The 25,194-nt window shown below is 39.2% G+C and overlaps 1 protein-coding gene across 1 annotated transcript; it reads right to left on the bottom strand.

Moving 5' to 3' along the window:
* Positions 1 to 8,506: 8,506 nt before the first annotated feature.
* Positions 8,507 to 24,877, bottom strand: LOC125231218 (PAT complex subunit CCDC47). Its single transcript, XM_048136596.1, has 11 exons — positions 24,763 to 24,877; positions 23,773 to 23,930; positions 23,102 to 23,205; positions 21,082 to 21,186; positions 19,550 to 19,724; positions 17,105 to 17,238; positions 15,545 to 15,703; positions 14,370 to 14,560; positions 13,761 to 13,914; positions 12,142 to 12,276; positions 8,507 to 10,332 (listed from the first exon to the last, which is right to left on the bottom strand). Exons 2-11 carry the CDS (start codon positions 23,921 to 23,923, stop codon positions 10,228 to 10,230), a joined length of 1,413 nt encoding a protein of 470 aa, XP_047992553.1. The 5' UTR covers positions 23,924 to 23,930; positions 24,763 to 24,877; the 3' UTR covers positions 8,507 to 10,227.
* Between the last annotated feature and the right edge of the window lie 317 nt (positions 24,878 to 25,194).

Below are 25,194 nucleotides of genomic sequence, written 5' to 3'. Positions count from 1 at the left end.
ATAGAAGTTATAACCTTGTCACCAACAGCCTTGGTATTATTGCTGCGTCGTTTGCAGAATCCTCGCTGCCACATGAATCTGGACAACTTGGATAAGGCGCTGCACGATTTGGGCATGCTGAGCGCTATAACGGAGGCCCGGCGTGACTACTTACACGAGTCCAAATCTAATTACGGTATGATGCGACTGAACACGCGCTACGTCTCTAACGTCACCGTGGGGTATTGTATGAAGCGAGTTACCAACAAAAACAGACTGTGTCCTTACGTGCTACCGATGCGGCACAGAACGAAGAGCGAAAACTCTGACGCGATCGCTACCGACATGGCGGACAGCGGGCGCGACTACTTAAACACGCTTCTGGAGCCTTCTACGAGTGGATGCAGCAACACGAGCGACAGTGTCAAGTGTCCTGCGAAGCGTTGTCAGTCCCTCGAAAATCTCAACATCTCTGTGGAACCTCAGCCTAGTCCAGACACCCCTGAGCTGGACGGAGTGTCGACGCGCATTCAGAAGCTCCAAGTCGATGAATGACGAACCTCTCCGCCACATTGTCGTGTGACACCACTTAATAATAACATAAAATAAGGTGGAATGACCGCGGGTAGCAAATAGTATTTACAAGTAGTATGATGTGATGCAAGTAATTAATGTTAAATTGTATTTTCAGTGTATTTGTATGATAGCATGGACGAGTAGTGGGTGTTGTTAATGTTCCTAGTAATTTCTTGGTGTAATTGGTTAATTTTGCATGGTATTGCCTCAGTGAGTTTATTGTCAAAGAATTCTGTTTGAGTCATCTCTCCTAAGCATTTATCTAAATTTGCTCAAAAAATTGGAATGGGTACAAATTATAGGGATATGAAATGTTAATTATTTTGTATCCACTTTTAGGTAATTGTTTGATAAAAAAATATTGAGTTTGTTGACTTTGGGAGTATGTATCCTAACAGTTTATGGTTACCTTTAATACCACCTATGAGAGTTGTTAAGAACAAAATATTTTGTGTTCTTTCTAAGTCACAGATGCACTTCAACTACCATGCACTTGCTGCTTGTTTTATTATAGAGGGGTTTGGTGTAGTGTTAAATCTAGATATCTATTATATTAGAAATATTATTTTTGGCTCGTATAGAAAGTAGAATTATCTAAATAATCTAATTATATACCATAAGTAACCAAGTGTTGATCACAGTTAATCAAAAGTTGTCCATGAAATTCGCATTTTTTGTGAACCTATATTGCATGTTTTGACCAGTGTTATTTCTTCACTGTCCTTATGTCATAATTCAGTCTTTTGTTAATACACAAAAGCATTGTGATAATGACTAATGGACTAAAAAGTACAAATTTAGTACATTTTAAACTTTTCATCACATAAAAAAAAGTCTACTGTCTATTCTTATGTTAAGAAACTTAACCATTAATATAATGTGTGGTAGTGAATGTGTCAAATTATACACCGTGTTTCACTTAACACTAAAAACTGTTTGTTCAGAATCGAGAGTAGAATCGATTGAGCTATATCTTGATGGGGGTAATATTTTTTGTTTTAATTTGTATTATTAGTTATTGTTTACGTGCCCATTCTACAAATTCGTAATACGACATTGTGCATATCATATTGTTAGAGGTTGTATACCTTTTTCAGTATTTAAGGGTATTAATACTGGCTGGTTACTTGGACGATTATTTTTTCCGCTACGAGATAGACGTTGTGCGTCAGTTTAATTTTAAAGTTTATCATAAGTCATAACAAATTGAACTCGTACCTAATTACAACCTTGTCATTTTGAATGTTAGGTTTAAATTTGCTTACTGCGTCACCTGTCCAATTTGAAGTTTACTGTGACACAGGTTAAAGTGCTTTACAGTGACATAGCTGTCTATTGGTAAACCTTATGTCGTTGCAGTAACATACAATTAAACAGTTTGAAGGTTTATGATGGTAGCTAGCAATTATTTTATTGAGTGTAGAGTTAAAAGCCGAGTAGAGCTGCACAGAAAATTAAAAATTCAATTTAAAAAATAATAATCATCAGATTAAAAAATGAACATTGTAGATACGTTTAAAAAAATAAAAATCAGTTGGGGTGTCTGAGGTTTTGAGTGATACCGGAAACACGGTGTAGACTATTCTCTTTATAAACATTTTATGGAGCCTTGTTACTGAGGCAGAGATACGAGGAGACATACAAGAGTAAACAAATTACATTGGTTGCTATCCAGCAGAGAGAGGTTGACAAACAAAGTTACCGCATGTCTCTTTGTCTCCGCCTCTGTAGAAAGACAGCTTAACACATTCACTGTAGTAGGGGATCAAAAACTTCTTTTCGAATTATGTTAATTGAAGTGAAGGTTTTAAAATTAGTATTGTTCTGTTATTCTCAAAAGCTGACAGTCAACACAATAAATAAAGAAACTATGAACCGCGTTAACCATGATCGCTGTGAAGAGTTCGAAACGCCGGGATGTATTATAAATTCATTACACATGATATATAATCCGTTTATTTCACAATTAATAAAGAAGTCAATATCCGAATTATTTTAACAAAGCAGAAGTTTTATTATAAGATTGTGTAGATCTCATTTTGTTACACAATCTTTTAAAAATTATTAGCTAAGACATAAACTTGTGTGATTTACTATACGTAGATGTAACCCACATTGCTTTTGTGACTTAGAAATACTTAACTTTGTTAACAAATTTTGTTATTTTTCTTATTTAATATTTGAATAAATATTGCTTTAAATAAAATATATGCATTTTAATTTAAACCTTTACAAGGTTAAGTTGACAATCTGTTGTCTTTTTAACCATTTGACATACCTTTCTAGTCATTCGATTTTAAACTTTGTGTCGCTTAAGAGCGCTATGACAAAAAAGGCGATATATTGTAAAATGTACAATATTTATCGGCAAAATTGTACACTTTACTCATACTAAAAGACAGTAAAAGTACTTGTTTCAGTTAGAAAATCTAATTAACTGTCGGTTCATTAAAAAACATATGGAAGAAAAAGCTTTTTCAATTAGTAATGATTTTTTTTCTGATGCTCGTTTAGGAAAAACCGCGCGAAGCACAGATTTCGGAGCTCTTATTATGTACAATTTGATAAGCTCACTCTCATAAATGCGGTAAATTTAAATTCCTAATATCTTGTACTTTAGGCCCATTAAACAATATTTATCATTTAATCCTTTGAAATTGAGAAATTGAAAGTAAAACGAACTCAATTTTGTCTTGAAAATACATCGAAACAAGTGATCATTTCTCCGAAAATCTACATGTTATCGAAGTTATTTTAGTATATAAATAATCTGCACAATGTGCTTAAATTGCTGTTATCCATTTGTCGTTATAATATTTTATCATGATTTTTTGCCAATTTTTTGAAAACTAGCCTTCCTGTCGCTATTTTACCGGCGACGGACGCCTACGATTTCAGTGCCGCGCCGGAGCTCGAGGAGGTGAGACGTATGTTGCTTCGCTCTCCAAGTTTTCATCGCAAACGTCGAGAATATTTATCGTTGTGTGGGTCGGACGCCTTGTTTATACACGGGCTATCCTCGCATTGTGTTTGTGTAAACAGCGACCAACGAATTTGATCCTAGATCCGTAAATATTTGCTTTTGTAATATTTTATTATGTTTGAATGTTAAAGTATTACAACGTTATGATGATAAATATGCGAAAATTACAATACGGTCAAGATGATAAGACACATCAAGATGGTACTCGGAATCTGATGATGGAGCCAGAAGGTGGTCACCAGTACCAGTGAACCATGTAAGTAAACGACTTCGTGTTTAGGTTCGTTGGGTTCGTCTCAACAAGACCTTTGACAAGAGGTGGTACTCAGGGTCTGATGATGGAGCCAGATGGTGGTCACCAGTACCAATGAACCATATGACTAAACCACTTCGTATTTAGGCTCAATGGGATCGTCTCAATAAGACCTTTGACAAGAGGTGGTACTCGGGATCTGATGATGGAGCCAGAAGGTGGTCACCAGTACCAGTGAACCATGTAAGTAAACGACTTCGTGTTTAGGCTCGTTGGGTTCGTCTCAACAAGACCTTTGACAAGAGGTGGTACTCAGGGTCTGATGATGGAGCCAGATGGTGGTCACCAGTACCAATGAACCATATGACTAAACCACTTCGTATTTAGGCTCAATGGGATCGTCTCAATAAGACCTTTGACAAGAGGTGGTACTCGGGATCTGATGATGGAGCCAGAAGGTGGTCACCAGTACCAGTGAACCATGTAAGTAAACGACTTCGTGTTTAGGCTCGTTGGGTTCGTCTCAACAAGACCTTTGACAAGAGGTGGTACTCAGGGTCTGATGATGGAGCCAGATGGTGGTCACCAGTACCAATGAACCATATGACTAAACCACTTCGTATTTAGGCTCAATGGGATCGTCTCAATAAGACCTTTGACAAGAGGTGGTACTCGGGATCTGATGATGGAGCCAGAAGGTGGTCACCAGTACCAGTGAACCATGTAAGTAAACGACTTCGTGTTTAGGCTCGTTGGGTTCGTCTCAACAAGACCTTTGACAAGAGGTGGTACTCAGGGTCTGATGATGGAGACAGATGGTTGTCACCAGTACCAATGAACCATATGACTAAACCACTTTGTGTTTAGCCTTATTGGGTTCATCTCAATAAGACCTTTAACAAGAGGTGGTACTCAGGGTCTGATGATGGGACCAGATGGTGGTCACCAGTACCAATGAACCATGGAACTAAACCACTTCGTATGTAGGCTCATTGAAATCGTCTCAACAAGACCGTCGACAAGAGGTGGTACTCAGGGTCTGATGATGGAGACAGATGGTGGTTACCAGTACCAATGAACCATATGACTAAACCACATCGTCTTTAGGCTCATTGGGATCGTCTCAATAAGACCTTTGACAAGAGGTGGTACTCATGGTCTGATGATGGAGCCAGATGATGGTCACCAGTACCAGTGATCCATGTAACTAAACCATTTAGTAATCAGGCTCATTGGGTTCTTACTTCTTCTTAATAAGACCTTTGACAAGAGGTGGTACTGAGGGTCTGATGTTGGAGGTAACTGAACCACTTCGTTTTTTTATGTTATTCAAATATGCGAGTTGATTTTTGGTGACCACAATCTCTCTCCATCATCAGACCTTGAGTAACACCTTGAAGTAATTAGAATTATATTTGACTTATTTTATATTCATATTAATATATATTAATATATCATATTAATATATACTTTACTCTAATACTTATCATATAACAAAAGCAAACATTTGGGATGGGATCTACTTAAATATGATCACAGTTTATAATTATTACTTTAAATTTTTAAATAAATTTTAACGTAATTAATATTATTTTGCGCTATATTCTAGTCTTTTCGTACAAAATAATGTTTATTAGAAATCAAAAGTTTATATCGAGATAGTAGATTGTGGTTGTTATCAAAATTCCATAGGAAGGATCAAGATTGTTTTGTCCATTATTGTAGTGCGAGCGAGTGATAAGACGTGCTAGAAAGGGTCGGCATATTGGGCTCGCGCGGCGGGTAAAATACCTAATTTCGCCCGACGCCGAAATGTTATAACGCTCTTAACTTCAAACCTGGGGCACAGTATAATAAAGAGTACTATCGTACAGTATGGACATTCCCGCTCCCCACTGAAAGTGCCGCCCACCCCTGGTTACCTCAGTTACTGCCTGTCAAAAACACGAATAGTCGACCTGTCTTATCTCACTCATACAAGCATGGAATGTGTGCTAGGAACGTGCCTCTTTCATATATGTGATCGCCAGTGTCCTACATGTGCCTGGGGGTAGGTAAACCCATTCTGCTTTAAGGTTGAATATATAAAAAAATATAATATGTTCTGAAAGATAATAGAATAGAATAGAAAAACGTTTATTGCAGAAACCATCATACAGCATCACATACATTTAAAAAAAAAGAGAGATCTTATGAACTAAATACTTAAAACTATATTGCTTATTACAATACAACAAAAGATGCTGATGCTGCAGATAGAGGCCACAAAAGGACTCCACTCAGCATATGCTCCAGCATATAATGCTACAGCGCTGGTCTTCCGTGAAGCCCAGGAACTAAGAAGATAGCTCAGAAAACTAAAGGCAGTGTCAATATAAGGAACAAAAAAAAAAGTTATCTTATCTTATACTTTTAAACGAGCAATTCTTGTATATTTATTTATTTATATATTTATTTATTTACACTGACGATCTCGGAAACCGCTCTAACGATTTCGCAGAAATTTGTTATGTGGGGGTTTTTGGGGGTGAAAAATCGGTCTAACTTATCCTTAGGTCCCGGAAAACGCGAATTTTCGAGTTTTCATGCGTTTTTCTTCGCGCGCCATCTCGTGTGCAGTAGTTGTACTGTTAAGACAGAATTCTTTCGGTCGATGTAAGTACTATTCATTGCAAACACTAGATGGCGACACAGGTCAAGGCTAAAACGAATAGAAAATACACTATTTGAGTTTTTGTGGCGAAATGCGCGCCATCTCGTGTGGAGTAGTTGTGTTGTTAAGGCTGAGAATTCTTTCGCTCGATGTAGGTACTATTCATTTTTGAACTAGATGGCGACACATGTCAAGGATACGAAACAGAACCGAGCGAAGCTCGGTTGCCCAGATATTTTGATTAAAATAAGGAAGTGGATAGCAATTATTTGAATAATATATAAACAGGTCTGTGAATGTATTAAATATAATATAAAGTGAAATATATAAATATTACGTAGTTGATAAATAGACATCATATTTTAAACTAAATACTCATAATTATCGTTGTAACGCCATTCTGACATATAGAAAATCATTTAAGTAGGCATTAGGTAGGTACGCACAGTGTTACGGCTAAAGGCTAATATACTTGCATTAAATTACCTAAATGTGATGTACGGAACGCGAAGAACACGGCAGTTGCAAGGTAAAAAGATATTACTTGAATTTAAGTTTGAAGGAGAATAATGTTTTGCAGTTGCGTATGGGAGGGGGTATATTGTTCCAGCACTTCGTGGCAGAGTAGCGAAAACTGTCACGAAATGCTGCGGAACTGCCGTGTCTTGAACAGAGGAGCCGAATCGCTTCTCTCATTGGACGGGAGGAAAACGATAACTTTTCAAATAGGTAATGAGGTAATCAACCTTGTAGCAGCAGAATGGATTTACCCAATTTTGAAGTTAAGCGACACATTTCTCATTGTATAGAGTTGCATTTTTGTTCAAATGGTGACAAGTCACAAATATTTTGGCAGCTATGGACTTTAGTCCCCCTTGAGGTTAACCCTAAGCACAGTATAAGGATATATCAGTAGTTAATCTCCGGCAGCGGCGGCGCGGTCGTTACTACTGCGCAAGGTCACGCAGGGTTGTACATGTACAACGTTACTATAATCGACTTCGTACAATGTAAGTTGTTGTAAATCTAATAGGTACTATTAACTGTAAGTAGGTTTTAGTATAACAATACCACGTCATGACACCACATTAGTCAGTATTGAAGACACAAAAAATCATTATAAATATATTACTCTCATACGCGCAATAGTAGATTGTGTAACAATAATTGCAAAAGCGTTAATTTAAGTGTTCATTTTATATGTTTTCTCTAGAATACACCCAATCCATCACAATAAAAAAAAGATTCGTTTGAACTAGAAACGTAGGTACCTACTGTCCTACTCGTATTAGTAACTGTGTATGGCGCTATGCTAGTACCAACGCTCTTTCTACCTTTTTATCTAATAAAGATTCAAGTACGTATTTGTTTCTTAAATACTGACGAAATCATATTTACATAAAATGTTTGAATAGATGTTTGCACAATATTTAAGTAGGTACCAAACTTTCGAGCTAGATAGATCGCAGCATCTACCTAAATGTCGTTACAGATAAATCCTTATTGATTTTAATGTGTCATTCTAGCTTTAAATCTCACTTTTACGCCATTTACGTAAGCAATAATGTACCTAACACTGCAAATATATAACAACCACTTACTTTTCTGGGTGTCTAGGAATTCTAAAGAATGACATTTCCGCATTTTGAGAACTTTCCATACACCCATAAACACTACAGTAACGAAAATATGTCTTCGGTGCTGACGTCATTTTCTCCCGAACTCAACACGTCAACACAGCGCGCAAACGCGGCCCCGACTGTCCAGCCCAATAATCACCAGTTTCGCATGTTTTCGCCGCATGCGAGGGGAGGGAGGGGGACACACCGCGCGGCGTGAAGTTTGTAAGAAGAGTTATTACTGGTTTTATACTGTGCCCTAAGCCTTTAGGGTTAAATAGAAAACAACTCAATACTCGTTCCGTTTAATGGCTTGGGTACATTTGCACTCGTATATATTCAGTCTCATTACTGCAAGGTGTTCAAGCGATTTTCCGTAGATTGTTCTCGTTGATTTAATCTTAAAAATAAAAGTAAAAAGGGAATGATAAACAACAAGAAAATTGCAACTTAAATTCATTTAATCGAGCTCACTGAGTAGGTACGTAACACTTAAGAGGTAAATAAATAACAAAAACGTACAGTCGATCACAAATAGGTACTTTTACATTAAACATATAGATTGTCGGTACATCCACCTGCAATAAAGTGCACGATATGATTCAATTTGCAGTCATTAGAGCGTATTACATTATTTACCGCCTTCGAGAGTGACTGTACTTGAAACCATGAGGCATCAAACACTTCAAGGTAAAGTACCTAAGTGACTTCTGCAGCTGACTGTACTTAAATATTGCATTTGACACATCACATCAGTAATACTCTTGTTTCGAAAGAAACACTACAATACTTCCATACTAACCGATTTGCCATTTCAATTTTATGAAAAGGAAAACACTTATAAGAATTATTTCTATGACTTGATTTTTATGCTGAATATAAATTTAATAGTATAACTAGAATTAACATAATTCAAATTCGTACTTCACTTATAAAATAACAGTCCCAAATGTTTAATACGCTATATAAATAACTTTGTCCATGCAATTTTTGTCACAAGACAGTGATCTACATACACTTGTCGTAATGGTTGCAAAGTGACAGTAAAATATATTTTTTTTAATTAATAGTCCACGATGCTTATTCGAGATATAATACATATTTTTTATTGACAACATTTTAGACGTTATTACATTTTAAATGCCGAAAATGTGTAGATATGTAGATACCTATGTTCCTTGAACAATAAAAAAAATCATAATCAGTTACATATCGTCACTACTTTTAAAAAAACTTGTATCTTCGTCTGTAAATGAAAAGAAAATTGTAGTAAGTATGTATGGAATGCATATAGACTTACTGCGTTTTAACTTTGAGGAACAGCGTGAGATACGAGATTTTTTAAAAGTAGTGACGATATATTACAGATTGTATCATATTGAATTGATTTCATTTTTAGATAAAGACATGTTATAATAGACACAGGAATCAAATAATAGTTTATTTATGCAATTTAGCACCTCACTATTTATTATCGAAATGGCAAAGCGGGAGCAGTCATCACGTTTGAAAAGGTTGCAGTTTTCACTCGTAATAGGATACACTCAAGACCAAACTCAAAGACACCTATTTTTAACCCCCGACGCAAAAACGACGGGGTGTTATGTTATGACTTAGTATTGTATCTACGCTTACTAGTAAAGATATGATTGCCATTTGACATGAATATACAAATCGTGTTAAGACTTCATTTTTATAGTAGAAGCGAGAATTTGACTGACTGACCTGATGAACAAAGAGCTCTTCATTAGGTAGGGCACTGGTCCCACCAAAAGCGGGTAAGGCCGATAGTCCACTATCATAATGTTTATCATAGGCAACATGCCGTCCTTTTTCTTCACGTTGAAGAAAAAGGGAGGCATACAGACCTATGATCATATTTCTATGATAAACATGTGACAGTGGACTACCGGCCTAAGCGACGAGCTATCGATGATAGAAACGAACAAAATATAGTCGCTGCCGTGTAAATAAAAGAGACGCGATGAAAGCGCGCTAGAGTTACAGTTGTCGTCATAAATCGCGCTCTCTCTTTTATTCACACGGGAGTGACTATCTTTTGTTCGTTTCTACGATATCTCATGGGATTATCTATATGGGACCAAAGCAGCCTTATTAGGAAACTTTTAGTTGAGTATTGTATCTTGAGTGTAAGAGTACAGGCTTAGAGCGCCTTGACCTTGAGCTGTTTCATCTTGGGGGTCTTGCGCTTCTGTTGGCGTTTCTGCTCCTTCAGCTCCCAACGCCGCTGCTTTTCTGGGTCGTCTTCCTGTAAATATATAATAAAGATTTGTTAAATTCTTTAAAGAAATTATTCGGGATGACAGATACTTTTGGTGGGGTTTTTCATCCGATATTATTGATGCTGTCTGTACCTGATACGGCACGATACTTACATAAAATCAATAATCGAAGGGCGAATAGAAAAGAGGAGAGGCAGGGAAAGACCGAGGCGTGCGTTTTTAGACCAACTTAAAGAGAAGACCTAGTGACGTATCAGGACCTCAAAAAAGCGGCAGAGAAAAGAACGGAATGGCGCTTACTCCACAGACAAGAGCCTGGCTCTTAAATAATATGATGATGATGATGTACCTCCACCCTACAGAAACCGCAGCTAAATACGAGTCACACTAGATCCGACTCATAGTGTTGCCTTGCTGGCTGTAAGTGCGTTTTCACATTATCCGACCCAATATCGGATGTAGGACCGATATCCCATACATTTAAGCCGCCATCTTTGATTTTTGCCTTTGAAATCCTTCCGACATCCGATATCGGATCGGATAATGTGAAAACGCACTTAGGCGGTCCGTATGCTGATGGTGATGGTTTACCACGGCACGTTGTATTAAAAAATGCCCGCATACCCTGGACTTATCTCTTATTGTAGTAGTAGTAGTAGTAATCACTTTATTGTGTACAACAGATTCATATACAGTTTACAGGAACAGAGGTACAAAGGCGAACTTATCCCTATAAGGGATCTCTTCCAGCTAACCTTAGATTAACCTTATTGTTAAGGTACTACTGCATTAGTCACTTCTGCTCGCGTTTCTCTTCTCGACGCTGAGTGTCCTACTCCTGGCGAGAGGCGTGGGCACCTCGTAGCCACTTTCTGACGACGCTTCTCACATTTGGCTACAGCCTGTCATAATCAGAGACCGGACGGATTTGCGACATTCTTAGTGACTTACGTCATTTTAATGACTTTTAGTATGAGATGACGCACAAGAATCCGATCTCTGGTCATAATACATGGTAAATATACTCTCAGCGAGTATTCTCTCCTTCTCCTGCTTGCGTTTCTCTTCTCGACGCTGAGTGACTCCTGGCGAGAGGCGTGGGCACCTCGTAGCCACTTTCTGACGACGCTTCTCACATTTGGCTACAGCCTGTCATAATACATGGTAAATATACTCACAGCGAGTGTTCTCTCCTTCTCCTGCTTGCGTTTCTCTTCCCGACGCTGAGTGACCTACTCCTGGCGAGAGGCGTGGGCACCTCGTAGCCACTTTCTGACGACGCTTATTCTCACATTTGGCTACAGCCCGTTAGAAGACACGGTACTATTACTTACACTTTGGCTACATCATCATCCTCCTTGCGTTATGCCGTCATTTGCCACGGCTCATGGGAGCCTGGGGTCCGCTTTAACAACTAATCCCAAGATCTGGCGTAGGCACTAGTTTTTACGAAAGCGACTGCCATCCGACCTTCCAACCCGAAGGGTAAACTGGACCTTATTGGAATTAGTCCGGTTTCCTCACGATGTTTTCCTTCACCGAAAAGCGACTGGCGAACATCAAATGACATTTCGCACATCAATTCCGAAAAACTCGTTGGTGCGAGCCGGGGTTCGAACCCGCGACCTTTTTTTTTATTGTAGACTGATCAGCGATTGACCCTAGGCACACCTGATGGAAAGTGAAGACAGAGTCTAAGATGGGACTCGCCGATTCAGTAATAGCTAATTCACTCTTGCTTTTAGAGACCGAGGTCGCCGGGCCTCCGAAACGAAAGTCACGTACTTACCGCTAGGCTGCCAGAACCTGTTATAATACATGGTAAATATACTCACAGCGAGTATTCTCTCCTTCTCCTGCTTGCGTTTCTCTTCCCGACGCTGCGCGGCTTGCTCCTGGCGAGCAGCATGGGCACCTCGCAGCCAGGCTTCTGCCACTTTCTGACGACGCTTCTCGCATTTGGCTAGGGCCTGCAAGAAAGTTATCGAAGTTTTCAATGATAGACCAACTAGCATGTAGTTTAAGTAATTGTGTACCCGAAAAGGGTTGCCGTTGAGAAATATGTTTGTGTAAAAACTGTAATCCACTGTACACGGTAAATAATAAATCATTTCTATTCTTTTCTACACAACATACTGAATATTTTTTGGGTATCTAACTTCTTTGGTTAGGTTATTCTCTTCTAGATCTCCCAAGTGTAATTGTATTTACGCTCACACTGAAGAGCACCCTTAAAATTATGTTTCGTCTAGCAGAATCGTCTGTAATTGGTGCCTGTGGGATAATTCGGTGCTCTTCAATGATGGATAGACAGTTTGTACTACAGTATAGTTGTTTAATCAGCTTCCACAAAATGCATATATATATATATATGTACAGAATTCAGACTAGCTTTTGCCCGCGTCTTCGCTCGCGTTAGAAAGAGACAAAAAGTAGCCTATGTCACTCTCCGTCCCTTCAAGTATCTCCACTTAAAAAATCAAGACAATTCGTCGCTCCGTTTTGCCGTGAAAGACGGACAAACAAACAGACACACACACTTTCCCATGTATAATATTAGTATGGATAAGTAAATGCGCTTGATCGGAGCGTCGGCAGATTGGTAATGAATGTGAGGTAATTAGATGTAAAAGGTCCTATGTGCTCCTCCCGCGCGCCTGACCCCTCGTTCGTCCATTAGCAGTAGGCCTAGCACATTAAGGGTGAGTGCAGACAGTGCCACTAGGCTTAGAATAAATTTTAAAGTGGCAGACCGTTGGAGTTCGTGAGTTCCAGTCACCAAAGGCAGTAATTTTGCCATTTTAAATTTATTCTAAACCTAACGTTCACCAAGTCGATCGGCCTTTGGGTGGACAGATTGACCAATGGATGAATTGATGAATGGCTGGATAAATAGGCTAGTTTCCTATTATTCAAATCAGCTTCTTAAGAAATGTCAAAACGATTTGCTAATACGGAATTACTATGAAATACTGAGGAGTGACGTCACGGTCAATTCATTTACTTTATATCTTTCTCTTTGACTTGTTAAATAGAAATTAAATAAATAAATATTATAGGACATTCTTACACAGATTGACTGAGGCCCACGGTAAGCTCAAGAAGGCTTGTGTTGTGGGTACTCAGACAACGATATATATAATATATAAATACTTATATACATAGAAAACATCCATGACTCAGGAACAAATATCTGTGCTCATCACACAAATAAATGCCCTTACCGGGATTCGAACCCGGGACCGCGGCATAGCAGGCAGGGTCACTACAGACTGCGCCAGACCGGTCGTCAATTATGTTTAAACATAACTACTGTCCATGTGTTTCTTCTAATTACGTGGTGCTTTATTTCGTGCACTGCATAAAATATTTTATTTTAAGTATAGGAAACTAGCCTATTGAAGGATGGATCGATGCGTAGTTGGAAAGCGGTTGGTTAAGTAAGAACACGTACCTCCTTGCTAAGCCGAGTGCGCTTGACCTTCTCCAGTAGATGGAAGATGAGCAGCAGTAGAGGTCGGACCTCAGCGCCGCCGCCGTCGGGTCCCAACGCCAGCGAAACGATCAGCACGCGTTCAGTGTCCGGAGGCTTCGTGGCTGCAGTCTCCCTGAAAATAAATAGAGCTTATTAAAAAAACATACACACTTTTTAAATAAACGATTTTAGCACTAAGGGTCACTTGCACCACCGAAAAGGTTAACCCACCACTTTTATATGGAATTTGACAGTTGACAGCCCACTAACCTTGAGTTAAGCGGTGGTGCACGTGCCCTTAAGAGTTTTGAATGATTCACGGTTATTTTCATTAGACTTATATTGATTTTGGGAGCTCGATAAAAATCAAGAAGGTAATCACGGTCTACAGGTCAATATAAGTCTAATGACTTTAACACTGTTTGTTTTAAAGGTCCTTTGAGAGTGTGGTAGCAGGTTTTCCTGTGAGAAACGGTCAAGTAAAGACAAAAGAAAATGACGCCTACCCCAAACACCTATGTTTGGCCAATTCTCTTTCATTTTCACCACGTGATTTCCACTACAATATTCATATAAGCTTAAACTCACTCCATCTGCTTGACGCCGGCGTACTTGTCGGAGATGTGTATGTACTGTATGTGCTCGTGGTACTGGGCGAGCGCGGCGGATACTCTAGTATCCAGGATGGCGGCCGTGGCCTCGCCGCATTCTGACATGACGGAGAGCGAGGAAGGCAGGCCGTGCTTGTCGCCCGGCCGCCGCTCGGGGCAGAACACACTCTAGAAAAGAAAGAAGTAATTGTAGACACAAACACTACAAATTTGAAACTTACAAGGCTGTCTAAAAGGGTGTGGTATTTCGGCGGTTCCGAGGCAACCTGCCGAATCCTACGCCGAGTCAGACAACGCAACGGAACGACGTTGTTACGTCGTCGCCCAAATGTAATGTTTAATTCGTTTATTTTTCGTATTATTTATCGTTTGTGTCTTGTTTTGTATCTTGTAGTTTCACAGTGCCTTAGTGTAAACTGTAATGCTGTGTTACTTTTTGATTAAATAAATAAATATAAAATAAAATATCTTTGCGAGACAGTTTTTGGGAATCGGTAATGGGAAAGTCCCAATTCAAATTGGGGCTTTTGGCTTCAAAGCCAGTTACGAAATTTTTGTCCCGTTTCGAAGCTGGTTACCACTTTTTAGTTACGTAACGGTACTAAAGGGTCAAGACAGTGCCCACAGTTATTTTGACGTATGCGGTGACAGTTCAGTATAGATAGTTTAAAGACTAACCTAACCACAAAATTAAGATTTTGAAAAAACCCCCGACCGCGACATAGTAGACAGATTTTCATGAAACATGGCTAAGAACACTCCCGACTAACTCCGCTTTCAGACAAAAGAAAATTAAATCTAAATTGGTTCATCCGTTCGGGAGCTACGATGCCACAGACAGACACACACACATACAAACACACAAACAAACAAACAGACAGACAGACAAGACAGCCAGACAGACAAACACGTCAAACTTATAACACCCCGTCGTTTTTGCGTCGGGGGTTAAAAATGGTTGTAATGAAATCAAGGCGCGTAGTCATATACATCTGACCCTTTAGCACAACTTGCCTAGTCGCGCGCGAGTCCATACATCAAGCGCGACTTCATGTATGGACTCGCGCGCGACAAGACAAGTTGTGCTAGAGGGGCTGGTCAAGCTTTAGTTTCCTTGTTAAGTAGGGATAAGCTAGGAACAGGGTGACCTACCAAGTCCTGCATTTCCTTGGCGAGGCGCGTGGCGATTTTCTTCTGAGCGATGCACAGAACGAATGGATCGCTGTCGTCTTTGCCGAGTTCGATCCTGGCCTGCAGCGTGTCTGGCGTTTTCCTAAAGTTACCCAGGATCACGTGGACTAGATCTTGCCGCTGGAATAAACAATTATTAATTCAATTAAGAATCTTTATATCAACGAAGGTGTCTAACTGTTATGGTCTGAAATATTAACGAAATATCAGTTTCAGAGAGAAAATTTAGAAATTATAAAAAAATATCCTAAATATAAAATAGAAAGAGCTATTAGATTTCCCTGTTCCATTATCAGCTGCGCATTTTCATATAGACATACAAAACGAAACCTAGTTATGTAGAGATTCTTTGGGAAAAGAGAGAAGGTTGTGTTACCTGTCTAAGCGAGGATCTTGCATCAATGCACTGCCGTCTCCCGTCCCGCTCTAGTGTACCTTGATTAACTTGAGTGTGAGCAGCATGCTCTCGGGGCACCATGCTGGAACAATATGCCGCCTCCTCTGTCTCCTATCTCGCTCTAACATACCTTGATGAGCTTGAGAGTAAGCAGCATGCCCTCACAGCAGACGCAGCCGCGGCACCACATGGTAAAGCAATGTTCCTTCTCCTACCGTCTTCCATCTCGCTCTAACACACCTTGATGACCGTGAGTGAGCAGCACTTCCTCGCAGCACCATGCTGGAACAGTGTCCCGCCTCCCCGGTCTCCCGTCCCGCTCTAACATACCTTGATGAGCTTTAGAGTAAGCAGCATGCCCTCACAGCAGACGCGGCCGCTGCACCACATGGTGAAGCAGTGTTCCTTCTCCTACCGTCTCCCGTCTCGCTCTAACATACCTTAATGACTGTGAGTGAGCAGCACGTCCTCACAACACCATGCTGGAACAGTGTCCCGCCTCCCCGGTCTCCCGTCCCGCTCTAACATACCTTGATGAGCTTGAGAGTAAGCAGCATGCCCTCACAGCAGACGCGGCCGCTGCACCACATGGTGAAGCAGTGTTCCTTCTCCTACCGTCTCCCGTCTCGCTCTAACATACCTTAATGACTGTGAGTGAGCAGCACGTCCTCACAGCACCATGCTGGAACAGTGTACCGCCTCCCCTGTCTCCCGTCCCGCTCTAACATACCTTGATGAGCTTGAGAGACAGCAGCATGCCCTCACAGCAGACGCGGCCGCTGCACCACATGGTGAAGCAGTGTTCCTTCTCCTACCGTCTCCCGTCTCGCTCTAACATACCATAATGACTGAGTGAGCAGCACGTCCTCGCAGCACCATGCTGGAACAGTATGCCGCCTCCTCTGTCTCCCTTCCCGCTCTAACATACCTTGATTAGCTTAAGAGTGAGCAGCATGCCCTCACAGCAGACGCGGCCGCTGCACCACATGGCAAAGCAATGTTCCTTCTCCTACCGTCTCCCGTCTCGCTCTAACCTTAATGACCGTGAGTAATCAGCACGTCCTCGCAGCACCATGCTGGAACAGTGTACCGCCTCCCCTGTCTCCCGTCCCACTCTAACATACCTTGATGAGCTTTAGAGTGAGCAGCATGCCTTCACAGCAGACGCGGCCGCTGCACCACATAGTGAAACAGTGTTCCGCCTCGCGACGCCAGCCGCGGTCCTCGCCTACGCAAACTACGTCGCTACCCGTTTCACCTGCGAATTTGGAAATACATGAGTTAGTGTAGAGCCTGAGAGCACGCTCATATTTGGCGTGCAGCGGGGCGGGGCATACGGCGTGCATGTCAAACAATAGGCTACTTGACCCTTTTTAGGGTTCCGTAGTCACTAGGAACCCTTATAGTTTCGCCATGTCTGTCTGTCCATCCGTCCGTCCGTCCGTCCGTCCGTCCGCGGATAATCTCAGTAACCGTTAGCACTAGAAAGTTGAAATTTGGTACCAATATGTATATCAATCACGCCAACAAAGTGCAAAAATAAGAAATGGAAAAAAAAATGTTTTATTGGGGTACCCCCCCCCTACATATAAAGTGGGGGCTGATATTTTTTTTCATTCCAACCCCATCATGTGATATATTGTTGGATAGGTATTAAAAAATGAATAAGGGTTTACTAAGACCGATTTTTGATAATATTAATATTTTCGGAAATAATCGCTCCTAAAGGAAAAGTGCGTCCCCCCCCCTCTAACTTTTGAACCATATGTTTAAAAAATATGAAAAAAATCACAAAAGTAGAACTTTATAAAGAATTTCTAGGAAAATTGTTTTGAACTTGATAGGTTCAGTAGTTTTTGAGAAAAATACGGAAAACTACGGAACCCTACACTGAGCGTGGCCCGACACGCTCTTGGCCGGTTTTTTAAAGTCTGTCTTAAGTGATTAAGTACTGTCCAATTAACCGAAATAAAATATTACCATATTTTATTAGGACTTAAAAAGAGCAAATAAATATTTTTAAAATATATTGTTACGTAACCAGGCGAAAACAACACAGTCATGTTAATCTATAGATTATCTGTACATCAGGTCATTCTACTCGAAAACAACATTTTCTGACTTTTTAAGTATAAAGGCATAAAGTTCAATATGTCAGTGATTGTTTTGACATGCAGTAAGGTTTGAATTCGATGACGTCACTTCATCGCTGACAGCTTTTCGGTGGCCAAAAAAAAATAGGTACACATATTTTTAATCGAAAATACGTAGTCATCATAAACTTTTAATATCCAAAATCTATAAATATTGTGCCTGTGTGGTGACGGGTTAAGAATTTCACCACCCCCTTTCTTCCCGTGGGTGTCGTAGAAGGCGACTATGGGATATGGGTTAATTTGTGGCGTAGGCGAGAGGCTGGCAACCTGTCACTGCGATGTCACAGTTTCGTTTATTTTTTCAATCTCTTATTTGCCAAGAGTGGCACTGAAGCTTTAGTAGTTTCATGTGTTCTGCCTACCCCTTTATGGGATACAGGCGTGATTGTATGATGTATGATGATGTATAAATATTGTTTTTTGTCAAATATTACAGAAGACAATTATTTATTGAGCCAAATTCGATATGAGTCTAGTAGCCTATTGAAGCTCATACAAGTGTCCTGAGTCGACGCTGCATAGATTGCATGCACGCTAGCCCGCTCCGAGCGTCTACTCAGGCCGTACACTTACGGCCCGGCCACGACATTGGTCTAAGCGCGACAGCGGTGAGCGGCAGCCATACGTGCGAATGAGAAGTCCCATCGCTGTGTCTCGCTTCAATGTATGGCCGCCGCTCACCGCTGTCGCGCTTAGACCACGACATTGGTTAGCGAGCCGTTAGGATGAGTAGACTCAATAGCATAATTTTACCTTATCAATAAATAAAATATTTTACAGTACTGTTTATCTGTCCGTAATTTCTAACTTAGTGTCAGTATATTGAGAATGTGTGACGTGTATGAGCTGTGCACCGCACCCATACAAACTAACATAACTTCAAGTATGGACTGGCCTAAGAGCACGCAACTTTTGCTAAACCACAATTTGGTGCTCACTCTATCTCAAAACAGCACTAGTTTTGTATCTGTCTTTGAGTATATTAGAGTTGTGCCTGCTCGTTCACTGAAAAGATCGCTCCCAACTAGTACCATCTTCGAAGTTCGTTCTTTTAGGACATTTAGTACAGTAGTACACCGAGAGAGCGAGAGACAAATTGAGAACCGAGAGCTGATCGGCCGTTTTCGCGCTCTCGGTCCGAGTCAGTCGGTTCTAGTTCGGTTGCGGTCGGATCACACGGATAGCTTTGCTGTCGTTGTCACTTCACGGGTTTTCGCTCCTTTCGCTCCCATTCTGTTGCGCGTGTGTGAGTGTACTAAATGTACTAGAGAGCAGAATCATTTGCGAGTAGTTCGGTCAGGGAATCGTGTCTTTTGTACTTTTAGTACTGCAAAGTTTTTGATGATGATGATAAGAGCAATGGAAAATGGTCATAATTCGAATTTCGAAATTTATTGGACACACTTGACTTACCGACTAGAGTGAAGTTATCGTCTAACAAAGGTTTATGCAGTTTTAAAAAGTTAGTAGCAATCGCAGTGTTTTTTGCGCGTCCTACGGCGTAAGATAGCGCGTAGCCGGCCAGCAGACAGCACAGCGCGCCTTCTAACCAATACGCGTCCCAGCGGGGCCGGACTGTAATTGGGACCTGAGGACAATGTAAAAAGTAAAAATTAAAATTTTGAAAAACATGGCTAAGAACACTCCCGACTAACTCAGCTTTCAAATAAAAAAAAACTAAATCGAAATCGGTTCATCCGTTCGGGAGCTACGATGCCACAGACAGACACACACACAGACAGACAGACACGTCAAACTTATAACACCCGTCGTTTTTGCGTCGGGGGAAAAAAAATCTTTATTGAATGGAAGGAAACTCACTCGTCACTCGGTTCAAAGTTGAAATTTTATAGGCGGTCTATAACAGTTAGGTAACAAGTTCGTGACGATAAGAGAATGAACAATCAAAGTATCGTTATCTCGCTCTCACAAAACGGAAACGTTATGTGCTGTATCAATTAAAATTATACACGATAAAATAATACGTCACCAATTTCACACTCCATATTTATTATTAGAACTTAGAACAGTTGCCAAAAATGTAATCGTAGGTACGACGTCGATGTCGAAAAATTTAATCGCTTAAAGGCACACAATAATAAGTACATTGTGCAACAAGTGGAGGAAGTTGAATATTACTAAGGAGAGTAAGTTAGATCACGACGGCTTGCCGGAGCGATTTAAAGACTCGAGTTAGAAATATTCATACTCCCCGAGTTACACACAATGTTTTTCATCACACTCGCAATGTAAAAACCGGCCAAGAGCGTGTCGGGCCACGCTCAGTGTAGGGTTCCGTAGTTTTCCATATTTTTCTCAAAAACTACTGAACCTATCAAGTTAAAAACAATTTTCCTAGAAAGTCTTTATAAAGTTCTACTTTTGTGATTTTTTTCATATTTTTTAAACGCACTTTTTTTCCTTTAGGAGCGATTATTTCCGAAACTGTTAATATTATCAAAAAACGATCTTAGTAAACCCTTATTCATTTTTAAATACCTATCCAACAATATATCACACGTTGGGGTTGGAATAAAAAAAATATCAGCCCCCACTTTACATATAGGGGGGGTACCCTAATAAAACATTTTTTCTCATTTTTTATTTTTGCACTTTGTTAGCGTGATTGATATACATATTGGTACCAAATTTCAGCTTTCTAGTGCTAACGGTTGCTGAGATTATCCGCGGACGGACGGACGGACAGACAGACATGGCGAAACTAAAAGGGTTCCTAGTTGACTACGGAACCCTAAAAATATGTAAATAGATGTAAAAAAGTTAAGTACGGTACAAGAAATTTCATTATTCCATTGAGAGAACGATTTTACTATAACTCACGCTCCGCCTGCGTGCAATAGCACATTTAAAGTGCGGGTGTGATGAAAAATATTTGTTTTGTTTGCCTAAATATGGACTGGCCAATTACTATTGCGTAACCTCACCTTAGAAATGGTAATCTTTGGCTGCTCAGTGTTCCTGGGAATGTTGTCCTGGAACCCCTCAAACTCTTCCGGGTCTTGGAAGTGTTCAAACTCATTGTCTTCATCCTGTCAACAAAATAAATAAGTCTTAGAAAACTTATAGAATTTTGGCATCGAGTTTGGGTAATGGGTAATAATGTGAATTAAATTTAAAATTGTGTCGCTTAACTTCAAAACTGCGTAAATCCATTCTAATATAAGGTTGATTATCTTTCAGATCATATTATATTTTTTATATATTCAAACTTAAAGAAGAATGGATTTACCCAGGTTTGAAGTTAAGCGACACAATTGTCCTTATACATTTCATAAGAAAACGAAAACAGGAAATCAAAACGAAATACTTATAAAACGATATACATGATTTTTAGCAGAACAGTAAGATGACCTAGTTGTATAATTTGTCCTGGGACTTATTTCAGTATGAATGTGATTTATGTACATGTACCTATGTAGAAAATATACTAACTAGTTGTCACGCAGTAATACTAATCAGGAGTTTTACAAAACCAATTAGGTAATTGAATCCCTCAAAACAAGGACAAGTTCAATACATAGTATATTTGTAGGTCTTCAGTCTGTACTTGTAAATGTCACAAGCGTGTAGGTATATATATTTAAACAGAATCACACTTGTGATTTTAATACAATTGCTATTCAAATGTATGCTACTCCAAATTATGCATTTTGTATAATAGTTGATGGTCACCTAAGTTTAACCTTACAAATTTCACCATATAATGTTTGTCAGTGAAATCAGTTGCATACACATACATTGGTCTGAATGTTTCTCTTACAAAGCAAACAAGGAGAATTTTGTTCATCATTAGTTTTCATTAAAAATCATTATTAAGTATTTCGTTCCGATTTCCTGTTTTCATAAGGATTAAATTTGCTTGAAAGTGTACACTGAAATACTGATTTATTATTGACATATTTGTTGCAGCAATAGGCTTAACTGATCAATTAAATTTATATGAATCCTAGGCCACTCTAGATCTAGAACCTTATCTTATTTACACTGTGTTCTATTTGCCATAGTAATCGCATTGACATTGACTGTGCAAAGGTTCTACAGAGGCTCAGGATGCAAATTGGTTGACTGTACAACGGGCTGCATCCCACATTGACCATGTCAATCCTTGAGTTATTGTGTGAGCATCATTGAAAATCTTGGATCTTTGTCAGGGTTCGAGGATATATATCAATGGATATATATCAAGATATATATCAGATATATATCGGATATATATCCAGCTGGGTTCGACGATATATATCAATGGATATAAATATCCGATATATGGTATCATTCTTTTATAAATATTGCAATACAACAATGTTTTTAAAAAATGTAACATTGTTAAAAATATAGTTTTTTTTGTGTTTGTTACTGTTTTTCTACTAAATGTTATGTTTTATAGTAGAGTTTTCCTTATCTAAAGTAGTATTCATAAATAATGAAACAAAATAATAATCTGCCTTCCATACAAAATGGGTATATATCAAAGTTGATATATATCCAATATATATCATAAATATCCAATATTTTGATATTTATTGTAAATACCTTTCGAACCCTGATCTTTGTACATAAAGGTTGATTTTGGTCTGCAGTTGCATGTATCAGTAGCTCGGTAGTGGTACCGACCTACTGATCTGATCTGATTTGATCGCCAGTGTCTGAGGTGTGGACCTCGGACACTGGCGATGAAATATATGAAAGAGGCGCGTTCTTAGCAATCAGTCTAAGCTTGTGTAGGTGAACGCGTACTATGCTTGTGTGAGTGAGATATGACAGGTCGACTGGCCGCGTTTTTGACATGCGGTAACTGTGAGGTAACCGAGAGCGGGTGGGCGGCACTTTCAGCGGGGAGCGGGAGTGGCCATACTGTACGATAGTACTCTTTATTAAGCTGTGTCAGTACTCAGAAGTCATTGTTAGCAGTCAATGGGTTAAGCGTTTAGATAGTTTAATATTCACCTCAATAACAAGTTCATCCTCAGTCTCCACTTCAGCCTCAAATTCTTCATTTGCACTTGGTTTAGGTTTTTGAGCTGGAGCCTCTTTTTCTAAATCATTGAAATCTGAAACAAAACCGTTACATCATACATGAATGTTGATTAAAAATACATGTATTTTAATAAGTAGTCATGAATAATATGTATTTTACACACATTTTTACATGGAAGTACATGGTATTTTAAAATTTCTTAGAACATTGTTTTTGAATTTAGACTTTTTTTTTGAAGTTTCATGTGCTCTGCTTGCCCCTTCATGGGATACAGGCGTGATAGTATGTATGTATTGTTTTTGAATTTAGACTTGAATTTAGACTCAAGTCATTATTAACTTAAATCTAAAGTGAATGGCAAAAAATCCAATTTTAATATGAGCGGTTGTCACTTGCACTTCCTTTAGCTATCCTTGTTCAGCATTGTAATGGGCAATCATTGTAGTGGTTGTTAATAACCATCCTAATATATGTTATTTGCTATGCATGACCGCAAATCTCTGGTAGAAACATTTTGCTAAATGCCTTCAAAGCATTTATTTCTTTTGACATATACACCTTCTAAGAAGGCAGGAATAAAAAATATGGTATACTTAATTTAATTACAAGCATTGGCATTAAGAAGAAGTAAACTGGCCACCTTGAAAACCCTGGTCTCCTCCCGGAAGTTCATCCTCAGCATCAAACTGCTCAAATTCCGCAAAATCATCATCTTCAAGGTTGGAGTCCTCGTATGCGCGAGCAACTAGCACCCCGCAGCACAGGAGTGCCACAAACAGCACTGGACGCATTATGGCCCTGTGAATTGGAGTATTTTTTAATCTATCTCATTTTTTTATAAATGGGTTTACTCTTGGCCACAGACTAGCCAAAAGCAAAGACGTGGCCTACGATGGAGTGAGTTTGCAAAGGTGATGCCTTTTCACCCTAGATTTGAAGGGTGCTGGGTTATATGAGCTCAAAAATATGGCCGCCGGCAAGGAATTACACTCCTTGGCAGTGCGCATAAGAAAAGAAGAAGCAAAGCTTCGCACGAACCGAATTTGCAGAATATCTACCAAATAAGGATGGAAACCAGCCGTGCATATTCTGGGCTAATCACTAACATCTTAAATACACTGAAAAGCTAACTAATATTTAAAGAGCTCCTTTAGAAATTCATTTAAAAGGTACAAAACCATACATTTTCTAATTGTTCAAATCTGTATAGATTTCTTGAATTTTTTTACACCAATAATAACCTTATTCTGTGAACCACGAAATATACATAGCATAGAAGTACTTCAGCAAATAGAACACTTTAAGGGGATTACGTGGTATTCAATGAGAAGATAACGGTGTTTATATTCTTGAGGTAGACGTAAAAGATCTAGGCCCCACTCTGATAAGAGATGTCTATTATAACTTAGAACATTATGCACAAAATACAGGTTATAGCCTTATTTACACTATAGGTCCATTATATGAACTACAAATTACGATCGCTGTTCACAAATACCTACCCTTGGGACTTGAAATTAAATATATTTTCATAGATCAGGGCCAAGTAACCTGACAACACATTTATTAGTATTTATAGTGTATGATTGATGAAATTAAGAAGACATAAAATAGCATCTTAAGACATTACCCGTAGTTTTTACTCCTAAATTCAAATAAGATCACTTCATTTATCTAATTAGGTTAAGCTTAATATAAAAAAATCTATACGAATTCTTCACGGTTTCATTCAATACTGATGTCACTGAATCTGATTGAAGTGAAGTGCAATGTACAAAATGAAATGTCACACTGCGATGAAGTTGCAGTTACGTTCATATACCTTGATAAGTTTTCCAGGTGTTAATATTTATTGCAATAAATGTTTCATACAACAGCTGTTTACATAATAATGTATTGAAATAGTAAAATAATTATGCAGTTAAAGCTGTTTTAATAGCCAGGAAACTTTGATTTTGTAGAAAATATCTGACCACTAAATTAGCTTGTTGTACAGAAGTCGTATATCAGAACGAGGTTGGAAATGTCAAATACGTCATCGATTTGATTTGAGTAAATTACC

The sequence above is a fragment of the Leguminivora glycinivorella genome, chromosome 11, assembly GCF_023078275.1.
Source record: "Leguminivora glycinivorella isolate SPB_JAAS2020 chromosome 11, LegGlyc_1.1, whole genome shotgun sequence".
NCBI lineage: Eukaryota > Metazoa > Arthropoda > Insecta > Lepidoptera > Tortricidae > Leguminivora > Leguminivora glycinivorella.
Note: the sequence above shows the minus strand (reverse complement) of the source record. Positions and strands in the feature narration are given on the sequence as shown.